This window comes from Solea senegalensis, linkage group LG8, assembly GCF_019176455.1.
Source record: "Solea senegalensis isolate Sse05_10M linkage group LG8, IFAPA_SoseM_1, whole genome shotgun sequence".
Taxonomy (NCBI): Eukaryota; Metazoa; Chordata; class Actinopteri; order Pleuronectiformes; family Soleidae; genus Solea; species Solea senegalensis.
In genome coordinates this window covers 8,962,651-8,979,002 of record NC_058028.1, presented here as the reverse complement: position 1 = coordinate 8,979,002, position 16,352 = coordinate 8,962,651, and the positions used below count along the sequence as shown (strand labels likewise).

At 39.0% G+C, this 16,352-nt stretch overlaps 2 protein-coding genes across 2 annotated transcripts; one reads left to right on the top strand and one right to left on the bottom strand.

The window, feature by feature from the left end:
- Positions 1-4,988: 4,988 nt before the first annotated feature.
- On the bottom strand, positions 4,989-15,903 carry LOC122772983 (THAP domain-containing protein 5-like). Its single transcript, XM_044031332.1, has 6 exons — positions 15,815-15,903; positions 9,640-9,861; positions 7,542-7,725; positions 6,002-6,792; positions 5,557-5,728; positions 4,989-5,373 (listed from the first exon to the last, which is right to left on the bottom strand). The coding sequence occupies exons 2-6, from the start codon at positions 9,699-9,701 to the stop codon at positions 5,254-5,256; spliced, it is 1,329 nt and encodes a 442-aa protein (XP_043887267.1). The 5' UTR covers positions 9,702-9,861; positions 15,815-15,903; the 3' UTR covers positions 4,989-5,253.
- opa3 (outer mitochondrial membrane lipid metabolism regulator OPA3) lies at positions 12,115-14,401 on the top strand. Its single transcript, XM_044031340.1, has 2 exons — positions 12,115-12,279; positions 13,534-14,401. The coding sequence occupies exons 1-2, from the start codon at positions 12,138-12,140 to the stop codon at positions 13,857-13,859; spliced, it is 468 nt and encodes a 155-aa protein (XP_043887275.1). The 5' UTR covers positions 12,115-12,137; the 3' UTR covers positions 13,860-14,401.
- Positions 15,904-16,352: the final 449 nt, after the last annotated feature.

The following is a 16,352-nucleotide window of genomic DNA, read 5'->3' as shown; positions in this document are numbered from 1 at the left end:
CACATCTGTCTAAAATATTTTTGTTGCTGTAATAAGTGAATTTCCCCTTTGAGGGAAAAATAAAGATTATCTTATCTTAAATGACATGTTAGCCAGCTAGCGCGCTAACCGCTAGCGCGAACATGGTAATCGCTAACACACATGGTAGCAACTAAATACGACACTTAAACAACCAGGCAGTAATAAACATGGTGTCTGGTCACTTACTGTATTGTCAATGACGCATAGTTCTCACACAACAGGCTGCCGGAACTCCAGTGAACAGCAACCTGACTCACTAAACTGACCACTGAACTGAATAGTTTGGTGAGTCTGCTCTCAAAATGAGGAGCCTTTTCTACAACAGGTGTTTAACCTGGTTCACACCAGACACATGGCGATTTATAAGTGTATCCGATCAGAATCTGATTTTAATGACCAACTGTGCAGATTATATATATATTGCACATGATCAGATCAAGATCTGCGTGTGTTCATATTGACACTGTCTAGTCTTCCACATAGATTTCTATAGTTACAGGCCACACCCTGGAAAGATAAGTAGTCTAAACGAAATGGACACAGAAATCTGTGCCTCTCCCACATGGTTATGTCAGTGGAGCTTTTATTGTCTATTGTCTTCAACCGTGTCGATCGTTCCACACACCTCTAATTACATTCTGGATGTATGGCACTGTGAGAAACGAAGAATTAATTGCACACAAGAGATATAGAACACTGATCATTTTTAAGTGGTTATACGTAAATCTTGGCCCCTTTGCAGTTGATAAATGTCATATACCTACATATTACGCAGACTACACCACTGCGAAAATATAGCCATTGTTCAGCCATCTTGAAGGTTTGATCTCTACAGAGCCCTGGACATGACATAACAAATAAAATAAATTGAAGTAGGTATAATGTGCGCACGAAATACTAATTAATAATATTATCATTCCTGGACACCTGGGTAAGCAAATTGAGCGGCTTGGTGTTGTTATTGTCCTACCTGCGCCGGTAAAGAAACCTGCCTCTCTCTGTAATAATGGTTCCTTGCAATGACAGGCTTTTCAGAATGTCTTTGTAGTTCATTCCCAGCCTAAAATAAAACTCTATCACACTATCTTTGTCCATCATGTAGCTTTAGCCACTCCACTGCCTCTACCTTTAACCTTAGAGGAGGCGCTCTATGGTAGTATTAATTAGTGTAATGTGCGCACGTTATACTTATTTTATGGCCACAAAATAGAATTTTGTGCGCACATTATCCTTATTTCGTGGCCACAAAATAGTATTTTGTGCGCATGTTATAGCTATTTCATGGGCACAATTTATTTTATTTTTTTACCATGTAATGTCTGGGGCTCCGTAGATCTCAAATGTAATGTGTGAATGTGTGAAAGTTCAATAAACAAATGGTATTAGGGTTTATGTTAGAGTTTTGAAAAATGTGCATTTTGATTATTGTCGTTGAGTTTGTATCTACAGCAGGGGTGTCAAACTCATTTTTGTTCAGGGGCCACATACAGCACAATTTGATCTACAGTGGGCCAGACCAGTAAAATAATAGCATAATAACCTATGACCAACAAGAACTTCATTTTTACAAAACATGGCATTTCTTGAGAAATATAAGTGCAATTTCAACAATATCATGCATAAATTTACTATTTACACATCACACTGGATCTAGAAAGGCACAAACATTTAGTCACAGGTATCTGGAAGTGAAAAATATTGCATTTGACATTACGTTTAGATTGTAATCGTAGTGTGAAATTTTAACAAATTCATCCTGTGGGCCGGATTGGACCCTCTGACGGGCCGGTTCTGGCCCCCGGGCCGTATGTTCGACACCCCTGATCTACAGTTTTAGAAAAATTACATCAAAGTTGTGAACCTAGTGTGAACGTGATTGTAAAACACTCTAAGCTGTGTGCAATAGTTGATTTCAAGTCAGGTTGTCCTGGCAGAACCTCTCTTTCTCTGTTACCTCTTTACGACCTTTTCTGGCATAAACACTGACCTTGTCAGGACCAGTAGTCATAAACAACAAATCCTGGGCCTCATGAGGCAGAACCTGGTTTCTGAGGAACTAGTTATGGTTAGGGCTAATATTTGAATTGTGATTAAGTTAAGGTGAGGGTTAACAGGTTGAGGTTAGGGATTACACTGTGTTTAGTCTGTCCAAATGAAGTCATTGCAGTTTCCCAAGTAGAGTATCTGAGCAAACGTGTGTGTGTGTGTGTCTGTGTGTGTGTGTTTTCGGATATTGGTGAGGCAGATTTATGTTCTAATGTACCTGCAGATAAATCTAGATCCCTCCCTTTACATTCCTGCAGTGTCTGTTTGGCAGAACAGAGACAAAAAAAAACACTGCTGTGCCAAATGGACTGGCAGAGCAGTGGTTTTTTTTTGAGAAAATTCAAATTCAGAAATTATAGATACAGTAATTATACTTTCTTTCTTTTTTAAGAGTACAATGAATTACTACCTGAGGAATATTCAGCTGCAACATACAACTTCACCAATGTTGCTAAATTATGCACACTGCACCTTTAATGCCAACATCTAATCAGCTAATCATGTGTCATCAACTAATTGTAAAGTTATAAAAGTTCAAAGTGAGCATGAGAATGGTGAAGAAAGGCAAGTGAAGGGGTTTTGAATGTGGTGCCAGAAGGGCTGGTTTGAGTATGATTTCAGAAACTGCTGATACAGTGGGATTTTCACACAGACCTGCCTCCAGAGTTTACAGAATAGGGTCTGAAAAAGGGAAATTTTCCAGAAAATGGTGTTTGATGTCTTCAGAGGAAAATGGCCAAAATTGTTCAAGATGACAAAAAAGGCAATAGTAACTTAAACAACCAAGTTATGCAGAAAACTATCTCTAAATAAGAGAAAAAGACGTTGAAGGACACAATTCCTAAAGACACATAAATCTTAAAGAGGCCCGGTGAGTGTAGCAGAGGGCAAAAAAAAAAACTTCTCGCCATAAAACAGTTTGTACACAGAAGCTGCTTTAACAAAGGCCGTTGTCACTCTGACTTAAAGTGACACAATGATGGAGTTCAATCTCCAAGATTATTTTGAAGGTGTGTCACCTTACAACAGGATGAATGTCACCTCTGTTAAATCATTTCTACTGATTTCACATCGACGCCACAAAAGGAACTACAACATTCTTCCACAGAGTTCACTCATATCGTTGGCTAATAACAGGCTGCCTTTAGACCAAAATCCAGACTAAAAACCTGGGGCGAGTGGGCCTTTTCTGTAGCTGTGTTACCCCATGGAAATTAAATCTGCCTCCACCATTGAACATTTTAAATCACTTTTAAAGACCCACCCAAATTAACCCTTTAAATTCAAATTTAAAGGGTTAAAAATGAATTTATATTTGATATCAATAATTAGTTTAGAGGTAGGTGTGTGTGTGTGTGGGGGGGGCTCAGCTCAATGAAAGTAGAATATAATAATGTATAATTCTTATTTTAAAAAGCAAATAAATGCTTAGCGGTGTGAGTGTGACTAATATTATGACAATCGAGACATTCTGTTCTATTCTATTGTATTCTACTAAGTGAAAACATAGATCAGGGTGCAGGATTTCAGCCGTTTGTGCAGAAGCAGATTTCAAACTTGTGTCAGAAATCCGTTATTGAGGAAAAATTTGGGGAATTTGTAACCGTTATCTGAACAAGATAGAAATGTTTGCAGAGATTTGTTTCGTAAGAGAAAAACAGATGTTGCAAGATGCCATTTTTTCCACACTGACGGGAACATCTGCGTGAAAAACAAAATGTTTTTGTTTTTGAGGCAAAAAGTTTGACATTTCAAAGACATTAGTTTGTTTTTCCAGGAATATTAAAGGTTTACTGGGCAAAGACTTGTAGTCGTTTACTTCAGTTGACATTTTGATGTATAGTTGAGTTAAAACGTCAACAACAGAGGAGTGGACTTAAATGTGCCCAAGTTTGGTTTGATGCATCCACACCACTCAATGCTTGAGCCCTAAAAACATTTTGCTGCCCTCGTGTGGTCATACTAAAACCTGCAGGACAAATCTGGAGTTGTTGACATTTTGACATTTGACATTTAGGTGTGCTATATCACATGAAAAAAATTCATGTGATATAGCAAAAAGTGATTTTGTTCTTGATCATTTTTGTTACAATATTTGTTATTATTTTGTAATATGTGTTATGTATAATTATACACAATATATTTTTTCCTGTGGAAATTCAGTTCAGTTGTTTGTATGTTTCCCTATTTATTCCGTTTTTGTGGGTGCCCCTGTGTTTCTCCCATGTTGCCTTTTGCCTTTCTACTGTGATACACAAGGGAAAAGAGATACATGACATCATCACTTTTCATCACTTATGCTTTTATTCTATTTAGTCACTTGAAATGCGCTTGCAATTTCTGTGTGACCCCACCAGTTACATTTGTATTTAGGCTCCAAAGTGCTAAACAGGCTTTAATGTTGCAGGTGAGTCATGGATGTCTTCACTCTGTTCCAGTTCATCCCAAATGTGCTCGATGGGGTTAAGGTCAGGGCTCTGTGCAGGTCAGTCAAGTTCTTCCACAACAAACTCGTCAAACCATGTCTTTATAGTACTTGTTTTGTTCATGTTGGAACAGAAAAGGGCCTTCCTCAAACTGTTGCCACAAAGTTGGAAGCTTAGCATTGTCCAAAATGTCTTGGTATGCTGATTTCATTCCTTCATTGGAGATAAGGGGCCAAGAGACCAAAGCCTGAAAAAACAGCCCCATACCGTCATCCCTCCTCCACCAAACATGGAAATAAGCTTTTCAACTTTCACCTGTCACACCTGCAACTATTTACTTTACTTTCACAAAGGAGGGTGTGAAGACTGTGTCATTTAATTCCTCCGGCTTTCAGAGGGAGAAAATCAGTGCTGGTTAAACCGAACTGTCACGTCGTATGATCTTTGGCTCCTCGCTGTGCATTCACAGAAGCTACAGAAATGACACAGCAGAGGCAGGTATCACAAAAAACTTTAATACATCAAACACAAGGAAGGGTTGACTAAAGGTCGTGGGAAGAGGGTGAAGCCCTTAATATAAACACATTCATCATCGTCACATATTACACTCAGAAGACCCGCCACCACCACACTGTCTCTCTCTTTACCCACAGATCAGGGGGAAATATTGCATCACTACATAAGAACATTCACCATGTCTCATTATTTTTGGCACAATAGACACACACACACACACAGATGTTCAGTGTACACTGGTGCCTCACAGGTTTTCCTGTACGTCAGTGAGTAGAGTGTAGAGGTAAGCGGCGCTGTCCTCTTCGCAAAGGATGGCCACGGTCTCAACGGCATCTGCCACAGATGCACTGGTCTGTATGCAAGCCTAGGTTAAAAAAAAATTATAATAATGCTCAATTTAATATTCACTGGTCACTGTGATCTTGACCATTGACCTTCAACCACCAACATCTACACAAGATTACAGCTACGTCAACCTCCAACAGAAAGGAGGGTTAAGGTCTACAGAAAGGTAGTTTATTTGAAAATAATCCACGGTTCGTTGTACCTTCTCGAGCAGCTGTACTCGCTCCTCGATGTGCAGGTTGCTTTGCCTCAGCTGGCCGACCGTGTTTTCCAGACCGAGAATCCTTTTCAGGTGTCGGTGGCGACGCTGCTTCTTCTGCAGCTCCACCTCGACGGAGACCAGCTGCTCCTGACTCGGCGTGTTCTTATGGTAGCTGTACATGTAAAATGACATGTTGAGAAATGTGTTAAAGCTGCAATACAGCGATTAAAAGACATATTCAAATTTGGCTAGATTCAGATTCGGACTGTATGACGCACTGACACACACTCTGACAAAAATAAATGTTTTGATTTTTTGATTCTGCACAAAAAGCATTTTAAAATATGTAATATATGAAGAAAAGCAAATAAAAACTTGATTTGATATGATTTCACTAGTTCAAAAGAATGTTCCCTGAATAAAAACACAGGTTCCTGGTTCCCACCAATGCTCCTCCAGCTGGTGATCCTGATGATCCATGCTATCGTCCTCCGGTTCGCCAGCACTTCCCTCTCCATGGTCTGTGTCGAACGTCTCCATGGTGACGACCTGGTACGAGGGTGGAGGTGGCGGCGTGTATTTGGACACGAGCGGCAGTGTAGACGGAATGGGCCTGGAGCTCAGAGCTGACGTCAGTACTGTTTCCGGGTGGGAGGTGAAGCGGGGCGCGGTCTCAAAGGGGAAAACTGGTATGGTCTCAAAGTAGACGGTGACTTGGGTTTTGTGGCCTTCTTGCGTGTCAAATAAGTCCTCAGTGGAGAGGGTCACGTCTTCGACTGTGAGCGAGGCCACGGTCTCATGTGTACAGCGAAGGGTGGAGTCTTTCATGAGCAGCCCACGGCCCCATATTAAAGTGACAGCATTGATTCCACTCATAGGCTCGTCTTGCCCTTGACCAGCAGGGCCTTCAGACATCACTACCACCTCTGCGTTCTCTCCGCTGTAACTCGTACCGTCTACTGTCTGGAATACAGTTAAAGGAATATTCCCCCTTGTTTCAAACCCATCTGCTGATGCCAGCGTGTTCAGGTCTGTGTGAAGATAGGAGTCGCTCAACTCCACTAGACCGGCGTCACATGGGTCGATGGTGATCTCGTACAGTTGGACCGCGCGCGACGCGCTCTGCCTCTCGACAGCGTCGACAGCCCCCGTCCTGTCACCCGACACCGTCAGGCTTTGATTGCCGTCAGCTCTCAGCCTCTTTGACTCCTCGTGCTGTTCTGTCGCTTTCCGTTTCTAGACAGAAGCAAAAGTGATTATTTCATACCAGCTTTTACTGCACTATTCCTAACAATCACAACCACTTTGATTAGAAACTAACTGAAGCAAATGAATCATCATTATATTCAATTACTGCCAAAAAATACCCTTTAAATGTAGACACTTACACTTTAAAAATGAAAAGAAAACGTTGAAATGAGAGACAGAAATGTGTCGCCAAAATCATAGAAAATCGAAAACAAAATGACCCCTGAAAAATGTGTGTGTTTGCACAGAAATCTCTGGGTAATTCATTGAACAAAGTGGTACAAAAATGTGTTTCAGGGTTCCCACACCTTGGTTGACATCAAATTCAAGGACTTTCCAGGACCAATTCCTTCAGTTTCAAGTACCGAATGTGCCGACACAGCTTAAAATGTGAAGGCAACTTGTAAGAATCGCTTAAATCAGGGCGTCCACTTTTATTGATTTGCTCTGCATCTGGACAAGTGATTGTCCTTGGGATCTTGGTCAAAGTCAGTCTTTGTATTTTTCTTTAGTGAGACAGAGATCTTGGAATTTTCATTTCCCCGGCATCACGTCGTCATCGGCTCTCACTTGCGTAACGTTAGTCGCTCTAAATATCAAATTCAAGCACTTTCAATGGCCCATGTCTACAAAAACTTTCTGCTTCTCTTACCCTGTTGTGTAAATGATAATGGGACATAGCAGCTTACAGCATTGCTATGACAAAATATTTTATTAAGATGTACTTGAATTTTTACCTCTGCCTTTTGGAAGACTGTGGGAACAGCGTCGTTGTCAAGGTAACGGACCCCCCATCGCTCCTTGAAACACGAAGGAGCAAAATGTTCCTGGCAGATGTGGTGATGTGGAGAGGGAGTCCAGTTCTCACGTCCCATGTTCCTCAGCCACTGCTGCAGCTGCGCCGGGTCATGTAGTGGGAACCTGAAACATAATGTGAGACGCGTTCAGGATCTTCCTTTAGAGCCACAGTTCTCAAACTGCGGTACGTGTACCACCAGTGGTACGAGAGCTTGGTACTTGGTGGTACTTCAAATCAGAAATACTGTTTGCTGTTCTATTGACAGCAAGTTATCTAATTTGGAATAGGGCTGAACAATTAACTGAAATATTATCGAAATCGCAATAAGGCCCACTGCAATTTTCAAGAAGGCACAATATTTCTTAAAGCCAATATGTGCGTCAAATTAACATTTTAGGTGAAATATTGTCCTGATCATATTCTACAGACTGAAGAAAACAAATATCACACCGTAATAATTTTTAACCCTTAGAACACAGAGCATTCCGGATGCTTTTTTCTATTACTATGTTATAACATACAGTATGTACAGAGACTATAATTATGTGCAATATAGAGTGTCTTGTATTCTTTTTTTTTCAGCACAACCTCGGCAATCTGATGCCTCGGTAGCAACAGAGTGTGATATGATTCCACCGTTGCATGCTCAGAACTGTTGTGTGAGGATATTTTCAGGTGATGCCTCATTAAAAACAAACAAAGCCACAGTGTTGGTAGCAGCCGCAGAGACTATCGCTTTTATAAAGTACCTTAAAGGGAAAGTATCTTATCAGAAAATTACTTTTTATAATATTACTTAAGTAAAAGTCTTAAAGTATATGACATTTACTGTACTTAAGTATCAAAAGTCATTTGCTGATATAACATGTACTTAAGTTTTAGAAGTAAAAGTATTAAAAAAGAGAGGAGTTAGGATTGTGCCATGGCGGCTCAGTGGTAGGTGGAGGTTGTAGATTAAATTCCTGGCTCTGCTCGTCTGTATGTTGAAGGGTGTGAATGAATGGGTATGAAAGATGTGTAAAGTAGCTCATAGACTAGATTAGAAAAGCTCTATATAAATACAGACCATAATACCAACTCTTCTTCTTCTGATTTTATTTAATGAGTAACAAATATAGTTAGAGGAAATGTAGTGGAGTAAAAGTAAAGGTTGGTAAATAACAAAGTAAAGTAGAGATGTGAATTTTCTACTTAAGGACAGCAACACTGTCACGACTTCACTGCTTCATATTTTATTGAATCCATTTCATTCCTGCTGATGAGATTACTGCAAAACCCCAGTGATAACCACAACATCTGCAATCTCAATCAAGCAATTAATGTGTGTATTTTCTTGATTAATTGATGAGATGTTTGGTCAATAAAATGTTGATGGTGTTGCTTTTATCCACAAAGCACAATTATTCAATCGTCATGTTTTCTTTATAATGTGGAGCAAAGAAAGACACATTTAAGATCTGCTTTAATTCTGTTTTAAAAACACAGCTTGAGCTTGGTTAAATTTAGGGCTGATTATTTTAATAATTGATTAATTGGTCCAAACCTGGAAAGGATCGATAATAAAAATTAATGTAGTAATTGATTAATGAAGTAAGTTGTTTTAGCCATAGTTTAATCATTAAAAAAGTAAACACAGAGACAAATTAACATATTATTATACATATTATAGTACTGAGCAGACATATTCTGGTCCCTGAGTTTCTGTTTCTCCGGAAAAACAACAACAATGAAAACATTTTGACTCAGCTTCAGAATTACTTTGGCTACATTTAAAAAAAAAACACACACACACAACAAACAAAAAAAAACAAATAAATGTGCTGTTACATCTTTCGTTGTGTGGTTCCAGTAAAGGTGTTTTGTCACTCTGTGATTTAATCACAATACAAGAAGATACCACGTGACCGCACTGCGCTGTGTCACTCACGTTGTTCACGTTGAAGAAAGAACACGGTGACTTCTGTGTCACTTCATCTCGCGTTGAAAACAAACAACGAGGCAAGTTTGGTCTCTGAATAAACCGACACCTCACTTACTTGTAGAGTCCAGTCGCGTCGCTGTCATTGTCACAGTGGAACACGCAGCAGTAGATCGGCATCTCTGTCTGTCTGTCTGTCTGTCTGCACTGAGTCCGTGTCCACTTTGACTTCACAAGGGGAAACTTGTGTCTCTGCCGCCGCCGCTGCTGCTGTGTTGTCAACCTGCTGCGCCTGGATGACGTCACCGATCAGCTGTTCTCACCCGTGACGTGATGTAAACTGCGACCAAGAAAAAGGCGGACTTTTCAAAGGACAGTGTTAAAAAAAACACACAACAAAGACTCATTTAAGTCCACAAAAATGGACAAATGTATACACATATATTATACATATATATTTAGTTTGCAGTTTTAGAATAAATGTTTAGAACAAATGTTTTTTGCTTTTTGCTCAGGTGTGTTTATATAGTTGGTCAAAATTTCATCAGACTGCCTAGGTTGTGCTAAAAAAAAAGAATATAAGACACTTTATATTGCACATTATTATAGCCTCTGTCTGTATGTTTTAATATAGTAATGGAAAATCGCATCCCAAATGAGTTCTAAGAAATTTTGCTTCTTGTTTGCATGTACAATTTGGCGAGAAGTTTTTTCTGTGGTCTCCTTTACCTTGCCTGTACAGTAACTGTGTGTGTGTATATTTAGTACTTTTAATTAATTGAAAGTACATTTGTCAAGAATACATTAGCGGTGTAGTGGTAGAGTGGAATAGTCATGATTTGAACATCAACTTCCATTGCCCTGTGTGTGTGAGTTTAAGCAGCCATTTGTCGAGAGAGATACTGTATGTGAACTCATCTCAGGGCTCATTTAAGAGTGAAAAGAAGTGGTGTCCATTCAGGGGCTGCAAGTTCAAAGCAAAGGCGTATTCCACATTCAATTCACACAATTGCAAGGGTCACCAAAAATGATTGATTGCAAAATTGGTGCAAAATGTTGCAAATGTTTCTCAGGAAGGTGACATTGAACATGAACCAGAAGACTTTTCAGATGTAAGTGAAGCTGCTGCAGTAGCAGGCTGTGGCACTGATGGTTTAGCAGAGTTTCACACAAAGTCAGAGTAATCATTTTAGTAGCACTTGATTTGGATAACCTTGAGTTGATTAATATGGTGTGACTCAAAATGTACCATTTACCTTCTTTGCTGCACTTGACAAGTTTACTCCTCAGCTACTAAAAGACGAAGACTGGAACTTTTGGTCAGAAGATGCAAGAAGTTTTTTAAAGGCATATACGGAGCAGGTAAATGTATTTTTTATTAATTAAAATGATGGTTAATATGAGTGGTGGATCTCAACACCTGCCTCCTGAAACAATTACCCAGTTAATCGATTATTAATCCATTACTCAACTATTTTGATAATCGATCAATCGTATTAAAGCGTTTTCCATTATTAAAACAAGATTTCTTAAATGTGAATATTTTCTTCATTTCTTTGCGCCATATAACAAAGAAATGATTCAAACTGAATCATTTTGGTTTGTGGACAAAACAAGACATTTGAAAACATCATCATTTCCATGTTTGACACAATTCTACAACTTTATAACTGAATAAAACCCCTTTCTCCTATGATTTCTGATTCTATTCTAAGACACATCAAAGGCACAAAAGACACAATATAACCTCAGAGAGGCAGAATGACCTCTGAGGTCATAAGTGTCTTGTCTTTTCAGATTTCAGATTTTCAAAATGTGATTTGGTATTTTGAAATGTGAAGCGCAGCGTTGCATGTCTTTAGTGTGCAGCCTGTCCGAACTTAAAGGAAGAACAAGAACTTTGAGGGGCGATGAAGAAGGATGAGACTGAGGAGAGGAGAGTCAGTCAAGTCAGCTTCATTCATTTAGCCCAACATCACAAACACAGTTTGTCCTTAGACCTCACACTGAATGAGGAAAAACTCCACCAAACAAAAAAAAAAATGGGAGAAACTTCAGGAAGAGCCACAGAGGAGGGATCCCTCACCCAGGATGGACAGACTTGCAGTAGGTGTCACATGTACAGACACAGGTTCAGCAAAAAAAGTGTGGAAACATGTAAATAAGTCACAGAAATGCAGAACATATAATAGAAGAGAGGCAGATAGTTACCATAACAGTAAAACCAACTAGATTTAATATTAATGTTAATGAAGATTGTGTGAACACAAGGCTGTGGGTGGAAAGATGGATAATGCCAATGTTGAAGAATTATAAAAATTTATGGTGGCATATTAGCTGTATTTGTTTCCCATTTGTCCATATCTGTTCCATCAGGGTTTAATTGTCAATTTTTATTTTATTTATTTATATTTTGTTTGTGTAGCTCCCCTTGTTGAATATATTGTGATTTCTTTCATATTACAGGCAATAATGACGTGTTTTTCTGTTTTAACAGACTTGAACTGAGGACTGATTTTTCCTCCTGTGGAGGGCAGCATTGCATCTCTCTGTGTACAAATTGCCGGAAATAGTTATTAGAAGAAGAGAACCGAGTGGCGTAGCGTTTCCGCCAGGATGGTTGTCGGTGCCTTCCCCATCGCCAAGCTCCTCTATCTCGGGGTGAAGCAGATGGGCAAGCCTTTGGCGAACCGAATAAAAGCAGGAGCCGTGAGAAGCGAATTCTTCAAAAACTACATATGTCTGCCGCCGGCACAGTGTGAGTAACCAAGCTAAAAGGCTACCATTGACCGCTAATTCTATGTCCTACGCCCGGACGTTGGCTGGATAAGGAAGGGCTGCAACAGCCAATCAGATTGTGTCTTGCCAAACCGCTTATCCAATGGCGTTCGTGGGATTATCTCGTCGACCAATAGCAGCAAGGACAGTTTGAAGAGGGCGGGTCGTCCCTGTCATTGAGCAGGTTGTTTTATTAAGGCATTTCTTTTTATCAGAGCAGGACATCGAGGACAACCTGGGTGTTTTACCTCTGGTCATAAACCTCTGGTAATATCAGGTGGATAGAATTAGACTCGGCACGGATCTGTGTTATTCATACATACAGTGGTAGTTAAAAATCGAGCTGAACAATTCATCGTTTTCAAATCAGAATCACAATTTGATTTCCGATTCTTAAATGTAACGTATATTTCCTCGTTTCTTATCTCTGTGACAGTAAAGTGAATATATTTGGCTTGTGGATTAAACAAAATAAAATAATAATAATTATTATTATTTTTATATCATATAGTTATAGTAAAACACAACGCAAAGCCCATGGCAGTTGTAGAGGAACCCATAACAGATGTACAGAGTTGGGGGGTTACTTAAATAAATAATGTTAGAGAGATTTGTGTTAGAGCTGGAACACTACAGTTTTTTCTTGTCAGAGATGTAATTATAATACATCATGTTATTGTGCCAAGGGATGGGACAAAATATCAATACAGCAATCAATATATTGGCATCATAATTCTTGTGTTATGATTATCACCAAATATCCAACATACATTGTGTATCAGAGTGCTTACCAAATACTGTGTGGGATCCACAACAAATATATACCTTTTATATAACATGCATAAAATGTAATGAAATGTCAAACAAGACAAATACTTAGACAATTTGGATTTTGGAAAAGCAGCGGAACACTTAAGTTTAGTGAACCTCTGACCCGTGTTTTTCCATATATTGCACTTATTTCTTTCACTTATTTTATTTTTTATTTCAAAATCAATGCAAGAGGTAAGAATGTAGTCTATATTTAAAGTCTACATATTGTATTTCTGCTTAATTCTCAACAGCAGGTTATTCATTGTTTATTTATGATTTAGTTTATAATATTTTGATTGATTTTGCCTACTCTTTTGACAATTTGGGAATATTAACGACCACATTGTGAGTCACCCTGCTATTTCCACCCCCATTTTCACCCAATTTCCATTTGTGTATTGCATGCTTGTTGTCCTTCCAGTTTACCATTGGATTGAGATGAGAACAAAGATGCGGATCATGGGCTTTCGAGGTTCCACTATCAAGCCACTGAATGAGGACGCGGCCGCAGAACTGGGTGCGGAGTTGCTGGGAGAGGCGATCATCTTCCTCATTGGTGGTGGATGCATGGTGCTGGAGTACAGCAGGCAGGCTGCCAACTCTCGCCGCAAAGAGGACGAATTGAATGAGACCATCATGAGCCTACAGACTCAGCTAGCAGAGCTACAACTCACCACAGAGACACTAGATGCTCGGCTCAGAGAGCACAACAGGCTGATACTGGCCATTCCTGCTCCATCTAAATGATTACATTAGCTCTGGGCTATGAAGAGTTGCACTGTATATTGGCCTGTGTGAAGGAATAAGAGAACGCCTACAGCACAGCTGTATGTACAGCTTAAGGACAATTCTGTGTTACACACTGTCCCCAAAACCCCAAAAGGTGGGTGGAAGAGGTGGACATGAGCATATCAGTGAGCTGTTTGTAAAAGGAGATTGCTATGATATTCATAGAGATTTAATTTGCATGTTCACTACAACCAAAAGATTAAAAATGTGAGGCAACAATGAGAATACAAAGTTAATATATTTGATAACAGCCCCAGCATATTTTTATTTCACTGATCTTTGTGGACCTTAAATAACAAATACAAATGTCCATGCTTCATTGGCTTGATTCGAATCGGAACAGTGAGACATCATCATTTGACCGCATCTGCCCCTACATGGATGTGTCATGGATGTGTCATGTTGTAATTATGCTCAATCCCTTTGGTGGTTCATGTAAAGTGGATGTAATAACAGCTGTACAAAAAAGGTGTAAAGTAAAATGATATGTCTGTTAATTACGTCAGTGAATTTATGTGCATCCTTTCAATGCTGTGTCTTATTGGTGCAGTTCCTGACAGAAAAGTTGGAACTTTGGTTTGGATTTCATACCAGTTCCCATGGTTGGACTGAGATGACAGAAGGACAGACAGATAGATGTTCCTTAAAGAAAGGGGTAGGGACATATACAGTATGTTCTGTCATATATATAAAAGATAATTCAGGCCTATACCCAACATTTGTGTTTTTTACTGTACATTAAATTACATGAAACTTGTTTGGATTAGGGATTCAATGATTATTCTATTTAAACAATTATTATTGTACTACGTCGAAGAGGACATTTCAAAAGAGGAGTGGAGTTTAGTATGCGCAAAAGCACAAACACAAACTACTTAAAACTAATACAATATAACTGGTTTATGAGAACCTACATAACTCAGTCCATTGCAGGGCCACACATGGAGACAAACAACAAATCAATCTCACATTCACACCTTAACAGATCTTTTTTATAATTTTTTCTGGAGCTCTGTAGTGTGCTTTATGTCTCAAATCACGTCATCCCCTGTAGCCCTCTGTCCTATGTAACCAGGTTATACTTTAACCCGTAAACTTACATGTAAATGGGTTCACATAAATTCAACAGGGTCAGAGATCACCACTTCAAATAAAATAGAAATATGCAGTGCCCGAGGACACAGTTATGAATTGAGTGGTGCACACACAGAAACTCATAGGTGTATTGTCTTTCGATATCAAAATTATTATTTGACAAAATAAAAAAAAAAAACAGTTGACAATTTGTACAAAATTTCCCCAACCAAAATAATAAAAAAATATTCTGGCCAGAAATTAATTTGTTATTTCTGCAGCTGTGGGCCCACTAATTTATTTGTGCACAGTTAGTGTTGACTTGAGCTAAGAAAAAGTTGGACTCTGCGGAAATCCTTGGTGTAGGAACAATCTTACTGGCTGAGCAACCGACGTTCGTCCAGAACCCAGGCCTGAAGTCCCGAATGCCGCCGGTAGCTTGGACACAAAATCTTCCTCTCCTATTAGCTTGTCACGGAGAAGTGTGGGTGTCGTTAAAACAAATATACCAATGCTCTATTGTTCAAATGTTACAGTGAATGTTAAAATACTTTCTGTGAAGTGTTGAATGTCGCTTATGCACTGTTTACTAATGTCTTTTTGTGTTAAGTAATATTTAAGAGGGTCTAGTGTGAGCCTGTTTCTTTCTTTTTTCTTTCCCGATCTGACTGCTAAAGGAGAAGCACGTCGTGTACGTTAGCTCCGTATATGAGAGTGAAAATATTATCGGTGGATAAACATGGTGGTGTCTGACAGTCATTTTATTTCACATTAGCGCGGCTGATGTGTGTGTGTGTGTGTGTGTGTGACGAGAGAGCGATCAAGGAAGAGAGCCGTACCTGAGCGAGGAGGGACGGAGTCACCCTGCGAGGTGTATCCCAGAAGCCACCTGGTGGACTTTACCGTAAACCGCCCGAAGCTGCTGTAACTGTTGGAAATCATAACAAAACAGTGAAAAAGAATATAATGGTGTCTGAAAGCAGTTTAAATAGAAACAAATCATATCTATGTTTTGTTTTAATGTTAAGTACTTCAACTATTATAACACATCAGATATAATATTTTAATTAATTTAATACAGTAATCCTCACTGGGCTACATATACATATATAAAATGGTTGATGTTTGTTCACTTCAAGAAAAAGGTTAAATTATTGGAAGAATGTTAACTGTTTAAAGTTGCCCAATACATTCACCTTATTTAATTCACTTTGGGAGGAAAAAATAAAACAATAAGAAAAAAGAAAGTTTGAGTATATGTATTTTTGAAAACTGCAATGATTTCTTTTTCTCTTTTTAAACTTTTTAACTTTCTGAAATGTTTGCCATTTTCCGCCATTTTTAAATGAACAAAATAATAGAACGGTCATTTACCTT

Coding starts and splice junctions, on each gene's coding strand:
- LOC122772983 (XM_044031332.1), bottom strand. CDS start 9,701: ATGCCGATCTACTGCTGCGTGTTCCACTGTGACAATGACAGCGACGCG. Junction 5,729..6,001: donor CACCAGCTGGAGGAGCATTG/GTGGGAACCAGG, acceptor TTACATGTACAG/CTACCATAAGAACACGCCGA. Junction 5,374..5,556: donor GAGTACAGCTGCTCGAGAAG/GTACAACGAACC, acceptor TTTTTAACCTAG/GCTTGCATACAGACCAGTGC.
- opa3 (XM_044031340.1), top strand. CDS start 12,138: ATGGTTGTCGGTGCCTTCCCCATCGCCAAGCTCCTCTATCTCGGGGTG. Junction 12,280..13,533: donor ATGTCTGCCGCCGGCACAGT/GTGAGTAACCAA, acceptor TTGTCCTTCCAG/TTTACCATTGGATTGAGATG.